The sequence below is a fragment of the Nelumbo nucifera genome, chromosome 6 (genome assembly GCF_055504915.1).
Source record: "Nelumbo nucifera cultivar China Antique chromosome 6, China Antique-T2T, whole genome shotgun sequence".
Lineage (NCBI taxonomy): Eukaryota > Viridiplantae > Streptophyta > Magnoliopsida > Proteales > Nelumbonaceae > Nelumbo > Nelumbo nucifera.
The window spans coordinates 16,730,874-16,743,685 of record NC_142654.1 but is presented as its reverse complement, the minus strand read 5'-3'; the positions used below and the strand labels follow the sequence as shown (position 1 = coordinate 16,743,685).

General features: G+C 36.2%; 1 protein-coding gene across 1 annotated transcript; it reads left to right on the top strand.

Moving 5' to 3' along the window:
• Positions 1–2,390: 2,390 nt before the first annotated feature.
• LOC148790631 (purine permease 3-like) lies at positions 2,391–10,677 on the top strand. Its single transcript, XM_088889817.1, has 2 exons — positions 2,391–3,137; positions 10,131–10,677. The coding sequence occupies exons 1-2, from the start codon at positions 2,424–2,426 to the stop codon at positions 10,461–10,463; spliced, it is 1,047 nt and encodes a 348-aa protein (XP_088745943.1). The 5' UTR covers positions 2,391–2,423; the 3' UTR covers positions 10,464–10,677.
• The last annotated feature ends 2,135 nt before the right edge of the window (positions 10,678–12,812 follow it).

Sequence of the window (12,812 nt, the reverse complement as noted above, 5' to 3'; positions counted from 1 at the left end):
AAGAAAAACAAATTTGAACTAATCAACTAATGTCTCCTAAATGGTTGACAAGCAAGACCCCATTCCTAACATTCAGAACTTAATCACGATCAACCAGTTTGATATGGTGTTGAATAGATTGGACAACCTGACTCAGCAGTTGGACAATATAGGGCATCTAACAGGAGGCCACCCACAGGGTGGCCGCCTCGTCGGAAACCACGAACAACACGTGTTGCATGAATCAACAAATCTAATGAGAACGTTGCATGAATCCAAAGCAGTAGAAAAACTTCAATCATTTCGATTTGTTTGAAAAAGGAAAAAAGAGAGGTAATATCTATAACTAAATATTAATCCAAATCGCCCATGAATCTCAATGACCAAGAATTGGTAATTAACGCGGGAAGTAACTATAGAATACCTGGAAACTCACAGAAGCACTAATATCTCCTAGTAGAAAAGATTTCAAAATCATCACAAACCTCCCTTTTTTCTTTTCTATTGCAATTTCTCGATTAATAACCAAATTTTTCTTCACGTGAAAAGTTCTTACTAAGGAAATCCTTAATCTCAGGGAAGGGCGGTCTCCCATGGACACATTTACCAACAGGTGTGAACTTCAATGGATTCAAATATTTCTGGATCTCTTCTTCTGTAAATAAGTAGCGGGTTCACCCAAACGTAGAGATAGGGCTTTCTCAGTAATCATGATCTTTTCTGGTTTAATTGGAATTAAAAGACTAGTGGATTTCAGCAAGGATGTATAAGCCAGTGCTAGGGTTCCCATCTACCCCTTAGGTGATTAGGTACTTGGAGCTTCAAAAGCTCTCCATGTGCTAGTGGATTTAAATTTTTCTATTTTGTTTTTTTATGTTACTTGTTAAGAAAAATGCTTCTTATTTATCATGTTTATTTTTGTTCAATATAACAAACATATAATATTAGAGATGTATACAATTTTTTTGACAACTTTTTATCTATTTTTTATTATATAATTATGACATCATGTTTTAACCTATTTGCAATGAAAGAGAAAACAACTTCATTTTTGTGAAATTTTAAATATTCTATTCCATTTTTGGGAAAACAATCTCATTTCCATAAACAATTATTATTTATATATTACACTTATCCTTGTTTAATATGACAAATTTAGTATTTGAGAGATGTTAAAAATTTCTATATTTTTGTCTTTGTAATTCTATCTATTTTTTATTTTATATTATTTGGTCTGGATCGTTAGGATGGAAGTTGTTTAGGTTGGTCCAAATTTGTGCTCATCCTAAGCCCAACCCTTACATTGGGCCTAATTCATATTAAATTTGATGCATTCAGGTCAGACTGAATCCTACACGTGGATTGATGTCAAATTCACGGGCATGATGTAATTTATAGGTGGCTGCAAAAAAAATTCTGACAGGGATTACAATCCAAAAATCCCAAAAATTTTATTCCAATAGCCTTCGAATTCACAACAGAAACACGGAAGGATGTCAAGAGAGAGACGTATAGAAAGAGGACTTTATCTAACCTTTCTTTCCTTACCTTTTTCCCTACAGCATATAAGTTGTCTTCCTCAGCCCTTCATCCCCAATCCCAATAAGGACCGTTTGAAACTTTCAATAACTCAGCATCACACTAATCAACATTGTAAGTACGTTTAATTAATACTTAGAGAACATTTTGACACTTGTCCCTTAAAACCACTTTTGACAATTGTAAGAATATTTATCAAATCTTCATTGAATTATATTGTGCCTTCTCATTCTAATATATAACATTCACTCTCAAAGTGTACAAATTATATTAAAATTTAGGGAAAATTCCTGATCAATATCTTGTACTTTGGCTCAAGTAACAATTTGATCTCCGAACTTTAAAATGTAATAATCCAATATCTGAACTTTCAAAATGTGACAATTCAGTACCTGCCGTTAACCAGTCCATTATATTTGTTGTTAAGTATCATTAGAAAAGTCAAAAATGTCCTTCAAATGCCGTCTAATTCTCTTTATCAACCATTCAAATATTGACAAAAAAATGAACAGCCCCAAATACTAGCCTCTTCTATTCAAAAAAGTTGGTGACTGTTTAGAAGAATCTAAAATTTGGGACTATTCATTTTATTGTCAATATTTGGATGATTGATAAAGAGAATTATATGGCATTTTTAGAGCATTTTTGACTTTTCAAATATCACATAATGTTTGATTAATGGACTGATTAACAGCAGGAACTGGATTATCACATTTTGAAAGTTCGGATAATGAGTTGTTACATTTTAAAGTTCGAGTACCAAATTATCACTCGAACCAAAGTACAGGGTACCAATCAGGAATTTTCCCTAAAATCTATAAGTAGATTGGACAATAAAACCCCCTTTTTTTTATCTCTAGTATATGTTATTACAGACCCAACAAACCTTCCTTAACGGCCGAACAATGCCACCAAGCAAAGCTATCAAATCCAAATGGCCTCTACTACGAGTACTGCTCCGCTGCGCTATAATGGCTATAGGAAATATAGGCGGTCCTCTGTTAATGAGGCTCTATTATCTTCACGGAGGCAATCGTAGATGGCTCTCATGTTCATTACAGAGCGCTGGGTTTCCCATCCTTCTGATCCCACTCTCCCTCCTCTACTTACACCATCGGCGGCGTCGCGGCGTCTCACCCTCCGAGTTCTTCATCGAACCCAAGTTGTTAGTGTCCAGCGCTGTGCTTGGCCTCTTGCTGGGTCTCGACAACTTCATGTACGCACTCGGCTTATCTTACATTCCTGTATCAACTTCTGCTCTTCTGTTCGCAACTCAGCTTGCCTTCACTGCTGGGTTTGCGAGGCTGATAGTAAAGCAGAGGTTCACGCCTTATTCAATTAATTCCGTGGTGTTGATGATTCTTGGGTCGATCACGCTTGGGATTCACAGCGGCGGAGACTGGCCGGCCGGGGTCTCCGACGGTGAGTATCTCTCCGGTTTCTTCTTGACATTGGGGAGTGCGTTGCTGGTTGGGTTCATCTTGCCTTGTATCGAGTTTGCGTATTCGAAGGCGAGTCGGGCTGTGGATTTCGCAGCAGTGATGCAGTTTCAGTTCAATATGGGCTTGTTTGCAACCATCTTTGCCGCCATGGAGATGCTGATAAACAAGGATTTCCAGGTGACCAAACTGAAACACAAACACAGCTGATAGCTCTTTTCTCTTGCTCTCTTTTATTGATACGCCTTCCCTAAAATGCCCTTCACCCATTTTATTCATTATTTGTTGTTAGTAACACTCTTATTATATAAAACTTTATAAATAATAATTAATATGAAAATATTATTTAAGTATTAATAATATTCTTATAATTATTTTGAATATTTATTAAAATAATGATAATAATTATAATTATTAAAATAATAATAATTTATAACTATTATTTTCAGTTATATTATTATTTAATTACTTAATTATTTATTATTATAATAAATATTATTTTAAATTATCTAATTATTTAACTATTGTGAGACAGACCGTGGATATATTCAAGGGTAAAGATGCAAAAACATGCCGATGTGTCCAATAAGGATTATGATAACTCATACATAGAATTAACGCCTCGTGGTGCATTAACAAGCAAAACAACGTAACCTAAAGCCGAAGAGTGACTTAGGCCTTGCGAGAGTCGTCATCAATAGGGCTGTGAATTTTGACCTACTCCATCTGACCCATACCCGCCCATTTTAAACTTACCCATATCCACCCATTTGAGTAGTGGGTCAAGATAGGTCAAATAACCTATTAGGGTCAAGTGAAAGAGGGTTTGGTCAGTGTGGATCAGGACAGGAGTAAGCATGGGTTACTACACTTCTTGTTTAGGCCTTAGGTTTGAAAATCAGAAAACCGAATATAACCCTCTGCCTCACCCTTTCCACCTCCACTCTCTCTTTCTCGACTCCTCTGCCTCCGTCTCTCCGTCTCCAGCCCTTCTCCGGTAGTCAGAGATGTTATCTCCGACCATGCATTTATATTTGCAATGGGTGTCGCTGTTGACTTCAACTTACGAGTTACGGATCAAGTTGTAAATCTTCAAGTTGCAAATGAAGTTTGCAGCGACCGTCGCGACAGAACCCCCATTAAATAGCTAATCAAGTTGCATATCTCCAATCTCTAGCCGCTGCTCTTGGATCTAATGACAGTGAAAATGGGTTGGTTCTTCAAGTTGGAGAACTAAAAAACCAAAAAGACTCTTCTTCATCTTCTTCCCAAGTTTCTCTTTTCTGAATGAAATTAATCACAAGAACCATGATATGAATGATGAGATTTGGATTCTTATCTAATTATCTTACAAGTTAATTATATCTTCTCTTTTTAATAAAACTCCTCGGATTTCCAATCTTTCCTTTATGTGTAAATGGTGATGTTCCCCAGTTTAATGGTGGAGCTAACACCATGAGACATCCTATGAGTCATAGGATCAATTAAGCTATAATCTGGTATTTTTATATATTGGTAATTAACTACAAATTTATGTGGGAGATCAACGATTCAAGCTCCAAAATTTTCTACATTATGTCTTACAACAATGGGTTTTCACCTCACATGTTCAAAAAGCAACCTCCCAATTTTGCATTTTCTACATTCTTTTGCAAAAGTTTCTGTATTTTTGCATTTTTTTTCTAAATTTTTACAATTTGCATTTTCTATAACTTTCTACAATGTTCTATTAATTTATACGTTTAAGCATTTTTCTCTAGAATTTTCCATTTTCTTATTTTTGGTTGAAATATATATATTTTTATCATTTGATTTGTTTTATGCATTTTTTATCATTCAATGTATTTTCTATGATTTTTTACTTTTTTGGTTATATATTATTTTTTATCATTTTCTGTATTTTTTGGCATCAGCTGAAATATATAATTTTCTTTTGATTTTTTTACCATTTTTATGTATTTTATGCAATTTCTTACTTTTGGTTGAAATATATATATGTCTTTAATTTTTTTTATAATTTTATGTGTTTTCTGCAATTTTTCATTTAATGTATTTTCTACAATTTCTATATTTTTCTTGTCTTTATGCAAATTCTTTTTTTTCTTTATTTTTGTTTTTTTTTTGCAAAATTTTTGCATTTTTTTTAAATTTCCTATAACTTCTTGCAATTTTCTATGTTTTTTCACAATTTCTCTTTTATACTTTTATTTAATTTTTTTATTATTTCCTAAGTTTTTTATGCAATTTCTGATGTTTTACACGAAACATATATTTTTTACCATTTTTTGTGTTTTAATGTTTTTATTTTTTATTTGAAAATTTTGATTTTTTTTGTTGTTTTATTGAAATATATAATTTTATGTTTTTATGCAATTAGAATAGAGAAAAGAGGGTTTAATTTGAGTTAGAGGGTCGAATGGGTGGGTTAGGGTCAAAGTGGATTATGACCCACTTTGACCTACTAACATGGGTAGCAAATGGGTTAGTATGGGTGGGTTGGTACTCAACCCACACCCAACCCACCCATTTTCCACCCCTACTCATCAACACGAGGCCAAACTAGCTCAAGGTTTTAAAAACCGACCTGAAAATGGAACGGTTCTACCTACCGGTTTTCGGGTTAGCGGTTCGACCATCCAGGTCAAACGGTTCGGACGGTTTGCTATTAGGGAAAATATTTTATGAGTTATGAGATTTGAGAAAGGAGAGAAAGTAATGTTGTTGGCTGAGAAAGAAAAAATGAAAGAAGAAAAGAAAGAAAGCAATGAGAGGAAAAAAGAAAAGAAGAGAAAGGAAAAGGAGGGAAGGAGGGAAGAAGAAGGAAGAGGAGGGTGGTTCGACGCTCACCGGCGGCAACAAACTCTGAGTTCTCAGATCTTCTTCTTCTTCTTCTCCTTCTTCTTCTTCTTCTTCTTCTTCTTTAGATCTGAGACACAAATTCTCTCCTACAACTGTGAACCGTTGTCTGAGTCAAACGAGTCAACGGTTCGACTATCCAGGTTAGCGGTTTTTTGACAAAGTCAATGGTTTTTGACCCAGGAACAAGTTAGGGGTGAAACGAAACTGATTGCTTGGACAGTTTCCGGGTCGAATGGTCTGACCGTCCGGGTTAATGACCGTTCAAAAACATTGAACTAGCTAGCTTGATATCATGAATCAAACCTCACAAGCTAGATTAATTTGACCTTGCAAGGCTAGACTTATTCAACCTTGTAAGTCAAGAATGCTAGACTAGCTTAACCTCACGAGGCATATCAAAACCTATTACCTCTCAAGATCGGAACAGGAGCACAGAGTAGAGTGCGGAGGTTGCTTTGAGGGTGTTAGACACCATGATTTTTAAAACCGAACCGGTCATGGGTTCGGTTATCGGTTCAAATGGTCCGACCGTTCGACTCGAACGGCCAACCCATTCTGAAAAAAAAAATTAAAAAAATTGAAAAACGGTTAACCAGCCGGTTCAGCGGTTTGCTGACCAAAATCAACGGTTTTGGGAAAAAACAGAACCGATCAAGTGATCAGTTCCTAGTTTTTCTTATCTGACCGTCCGGTCTGGTCCGGTTTTAAAAACCATGTTAGGCACACTATTAGTGCCCCAGGGAGACCATAATCGGTTGTACCAAGATTGTGATCTAACGATCCTATAGTCCCGAGGGACATGTTTACTGAAAGGAAAAATGGATTAGATTTGTTCCTAGACATTACCTAAGCTGAAGAATATTCCAAAATTCTTGCTTCATGCAATCAAAGTAACTTGTCTCATTAGTTCTATAAATAGGGAAGCCATCTTCTGAAGGGGATCCGAATTCATTTTGTTCCTAGCTAAGTCACATTCACTCTTCCCTGGTGACATCTTTTGATAATAATAATAATAATAATAATAATAATAATAATAATAATAATAATAATAATAATAATAATAATAATAAACAATAATAATAATTATTATTATTATTATTTTATCATTATTTATTATTTTATTATTTTTTGTTTTTAATGTTAATTTATTCTAAAAAATGATGATTAATATCAATTTATTAATGTTTATTATAGTTAACATAAGTATCCATTCTCATAATCAATTATGGGGTTAAATTATACAATTCAACATTCAACATTTATGTTTGGGACTGGATCTAGTAGGCACAATTTAAGTAAGCCGTTAAATGGATATTTGATAAATATTTTGACAACTATAAAAAGTGAGTTTTAATCTTTTTCAAGAGCTAAAACTGACCATATTAATAATTGAAAATGAAACTCAAGATGCAGACCTAGACCCTATGTAAAAGGGTCAGATCGGATGTTGGGGTTGACCTGAACCATTCATAACCTTAAAAATCAGAATAAATATTGCATGATATATGATAATTTCAATTTACTGAATTGCCCACTTATTTTATTTGTGGGGCTTCTTTCAACAACTTCAACAGAAATGTCAGCATGCCATCTATATATTATAGGACTGTCAATAGGTTGGGTCTAATTCGGAATAGGGTTTATCAATTTCAAAAAAAAATTATTAATTAAGACAAAATCATAAAAAAAAAATTATCCTAATTGGGATAATCGGGTCTGACCAAATTAGATTTAATTGTACTGATATCTATTATTACAATACATTCCACCATGTACCGTAAACATCTCATCATGAACAATAAATAACATACAAGTATAAAAGTTGTTTCTGATTAGAATTTTGTTAGGCCCGAGCCTGAGCCTGGCCTGACCAACGGGATTACAAGTTGGGTCGAGCTCGGCCTTAATAAAAAGTTCGAAGCCAGGGCCCGAGCCCGAAGCCCAACCTAACAGAAAGATGGTTGCCGATGCTGAGTTTGCATTGAGGTGTTAGCCTAAGTTCACCAGAGAAAATAACGAGAAAAAGAAGGTTGTAGTTGCTAGCCTACGTTCGTTGGAGATCGCCAAAGAAGAAAAATGATTGAGAGGGAACAAGGAACTGAGAATGAGAAGTGAGAACTGCTGGTCCGTTTGTTAGAGAAGAAAACACTTGAGAAGACATGAACAGAGAGGGAAGGGGAAAGTCAAGCTCGGGTAGGGTTTTGAGAGTTTAAAACGATGACTGTTCACTACCACCGCCAGTGCCTGAGTTCGCATTTGAGATTCTGAGAGAGAAGTGAGAAGAGAACGAGAGAGAGAGAGAGGGGACTCACCGCCGGTCCGCTAGAGTTCACTGGTTGCGCCAGTGAGTGTTCGTCGATTCTGTCTGCCTGAGAGTGTGAGATTGTGACTATGAAAACTAAGAGAGAACTGAGGTTCGGCGGCTAAGACTAAGAGAAAGAGATGATTGAGAAGAGAGGGGTTAGGATATTTAGGGCTAGGGTTTTTGGTTTAACCTATAGGTCGGGCCGGGCCAGCCCTTCGGGCTACCCGGCCCATGAACAAGTCTATCTCTGATGTGCTACGAAACGTGTTGTGAGATTAGTGTGAAGAGCTAGCAGATCCGGGTTGTTTGAAGACGACCAACAGAGAAGTTTGATGGGAAAGTGAATAGATTTTAAAAAACCAAAACCAAATCATTGGTCCCTGCACCCATCCAGGTTCCTATGGTGACCCAAAACCAAAATTTTTTAACATTAAAAAAAATACAAATTTTAATTTTCCAATTGACTGATAGTAACCCACAATAGAGTGATCTTGATTCTTGGGCTTGGATTAGCGCTAGTATAGAGGACTAAACTAAGGCTGAGCTAATGAGCTTTGCCCGGCCTGGACTCTTAGCCCAAAATCGTAGGAATGGCCCACCTATATTTTTCAAAGGGGCCTAACCTATACATATGTTCACATCCTCGGTATAGAAAACCAATAGAAATCTGCCACATCAGCCTGTTCTTTCTATTTCAAAATTAAAGTGACTTTTTTAAATGATGTGGCAGATTGCTATTTACAAAAATTTTTTGTACTAAGGGTATAGAGGATGTGATTTCTTTGGGATTCATGGGCTTGTAAGGAATAAAGGACTCCAACTTTTACAAAAAAGTGCACGAGGCTCCCGTAAATACAAAAGTTCAGATCTGTTACCGGCAAAAGAACCCTACTCACACTTCATTATAGATTTACATTGAGAATATCTCCCATATTTTCATTTAAGCCGTTTTAAAGATTTGAACACTGACTGTTGTGCAAAAGATCCCAACTTTTCTCAATAAAGGCTTCTCTAGATGAACCCAAATTTCCTACCCACTGTGAATTGCAGTCACACATCTCTGCGGATAGAGAGTGGGTAAGAAAAGTGAGTAGGAAATCCCGTTTGTCTCTAGAGGATGCAAAACTCATAGAAACATTATTCAAATAAGGAATGTCAAATGCAGCCTAAAATAACTTATAAACGCTGAATTTTTACCTCCCTTAATCCATCGATACAGCTGTGGACGGAGTTGAAGAATTCAAGGACGTGAGTAGTTAGAAAATGACTTAGAGCATTCTATACCTCGTAGGAGGATCGCAAACTAACCACTTGGACTAACACACCTTCGGTCAGGGAAGCAAAAGTCCAATTGAGAACTAATTGATTTTGTGAGAACCACTCACGGTAAGTTGGATTGGTAATGGTTTGATCTTTGTTATCTGGATCAGAGATTTCATTTGGTGGTGCTGCAACAGTGCCATGGACGATCCCCATCAAATAGTTTGTATACAAGACCAGCAAGAACTGTGCCCTAACTTAGAGTTAGTTTGGTTTAGAGTTGGAATCGGAATCCGAATGGTCTGTTTGGTTCAGACAGGAATTAATTAGAATGAGAATTTGAATCAGTTAGAATAGGATTCATTCCCAAGGGAGGGGAATTCCACCAAGAATGAGAGTGAGATTCTCATTCCGCCCAATCAACCAGTTGGAATTGAAAAGACCCATTCCAATTCCGATTCCAAACCCCTATTCCCACGAAGCAAACTGGCCCTTAATCGGTAGCTAGTGAGTGACATTAGAACCGAGAGTGGATCGATCACTCGTAAGGGCAATGGTATGGCTCTGATACCAACTTAAAGAATGCAAGACACAAGAAACACATTAGAGAATTAATTAAGAATAAATACTAGTCCTCTAGTGTGCATTATTGTGTGTCAAAACTCCTCCAAGAGCTAGAGCTAGAGCTAGCTTGCATGGGGATGGGGTTACGACGTTGCTAATGGTTTGAAGAATGAATTGATTTGCAGGAAATTCCAAGAGAGGCAAGGGAGTATGAGCTTGGACATGGAATGTATTACTTTGTGCTGTCTGCAAGCGCCATAGTTTGGCAGTTATCTTTAATAGGACTTTTAGGCCTAATCTTCTGCACTACCTCTCTCTTCACTGGGATCTACGGTGCAGTTCTCCTTCCTTTTGCAGAGATCGGGGCTGTCATCGCCTACCATGAGAAGTTCACCGGAGAGAAGGGGATTGCTTTGGCTCTTTGCCTTTGGGGCTTCACCTCTTACTTCTATGGAGAGTACAGGAAGAGCAAGGTGGAGAGAAGCATGACAATCGATGACCAATCGCCTCAGCCATGAATTGCCCAGAATGCATGACTACAGTTTATATATATGATTTTATCCTAGAATCCAATAACTTTAAAGATCACATTCTTTCCATTATCACTGGAGATTTGATGATTTTGTTATTTTTTTCAATAAAGACTTTGTTTGTTTGTAGTGCAAATTTTAACTGGAGAGAAATTTTGCACCTGGTTTAGTTTTTCATTTATTTGCTTGTAATATGCACTTTTACCTATACAATCACTGACAATGCGAATATGTATGGCAAAAACTGATGCAAAATTTTCACCACCTTTTATCCTTCCTGGTCCTCTGAAAATCACACTATCTTGCTTTCTATACCTCACTCTCAAAGCAAATAACCCTCCTATCCCCATACTCTTTCCCATAAAATGGGGCTACTTCATTCATTTGGCTTCCCAATATTTTACTTCTCAGACATAGTCAAATATAAAGCAAAACTAAACCAGAATTTACACCGACTCCTATAAATTCACACTACAAACAAACTTCTTTTTCTTTTTTGGTCAAACCAAAGAAAAAAAAAGGAATATTTGACTTCTATTGCTATAGAATATAGACCATGGTTTCAATGTTGAGTCCAGGTCACTTCCCAATAAAACACGTTCTAACCCTCTACTGTCATGATCTTACACTCTACATCTCATATATGATGGGTCCCAGTCTCATGATGAGATATGCAGTGTTAGATCAAGTTGGTGGTGTGAAACTAACTCCCCTTTTTCAGTAAGGAATCATGCAAGTAATGGTGGGACTATTATGTGAAACTAGCTAACTCCCTTTTTCAACTATATTGGTGGTGTTTTAATGAGCAAAATTAGTAGAACAATTGAGAAGTGAGAGAATTGCCCCAATTGGACCAACTGATGGTGGCTCAGGTGGTAAGTTCTCTGGCATGGGATCCAATCAGTTTGCCACAAAGGAGGGGATAATGGGTCCCCCCCTAGGGGTGATCATGGGCTGGGCCGGTAGCCCGGGGTTCTGGGCCTGAAATATAAGCCCTAGCCCAGGTATATACGGGCCTAGGTTGGGTCGGGCTTGTTTCCGGGCCAATGTCACTCATGTATAAAACATTACATATCTATATATTAAATGACATAATATGCATATAAACTTATTTTATAAATTATATAATATAAAATATGACATATAATATAAATTATACATATTATGTTATAATATTTATATATAAAATATATAATATAATGTAAAACATAGGAAGAATTAAACTCTTAAGTTAGGGTTTGAACTGTAGAGGGCTAGTTGGGTAAATGATAATTTTAATTAACCATGCAAGTAAGCCTGCTAATGAAGTCGCTATGCTCAAATTATTTTGGATTTCGATGATACATTTGCATAATAGGATTCAATTTGGATTTTAGAACTTCCAACTTCCATCTTTTTAATAATCAAATTAGATGCAGATTCAACCACATCCCATCAATTCAATTAACATAGGAGTCCAATCAAATTTTATAAAATACATGTTATATATATATAGTGTGAGAGAGAACATGTTATTATACACATATGCATGTACTTTTATGATGTGCATGGAAAATCAAAGCAGGTATATGCTTTATATATAGTATATAGATATATAATTATATAAGCTTTATCCATACATTTTTGCCTTGGATTTTATGCCCATCATAAAAGTTAAATCCAAATATAGGATTAATACTTGCACATATAATCATACACTAGTAATTAATAAAGTCAATAGTTTTATATTTATATAAAATTATTCTATATTTACAAATTAATTAAAAGAAATAACTTTTATAATTTTTTAATTCTTTTTATTTTAAAATCAACGAATCAGGCTTGGATTTGATCGAAGTCCGACCCAAGATCTGATCTGATTCGACACCTCTAAATCAGATCAGATTTCGGATCCTATCCAGATTTAAATTTTAAATAATTAGATCCAATTCGGATGTGGCTAAATACAATGAGAGTCAACCCAATCGCAGCTCTACATCTACGTGACCTCTTCCTCTTCTTTTTTTTTTATTTATATGATTCCTAGAATAGAGGATCCGTTTGAGGGGGTTCAGCTTTGACTGAGCTGTTTTTTATGAGGGGTGATTTGACCTTTCAATCACATAGAGCCATGTGGTGAGTCCGAGCCATTTTATGACACCCTGGCGCCACGTGAAGACAGGTCGTACCTGACTACACCGGCCTAAGCCGATCAATCCGAATTGGACCTCAACCAACGAGAAACTGGCAGATCACTCCACGACAGGATGGAGCACATCATCTCGGAGAAGCAAGCCGATGACTTCGAATACCGACTTGTCCTCCCCAACCTGTGTGGTTAGTTGACCTACCGACTTG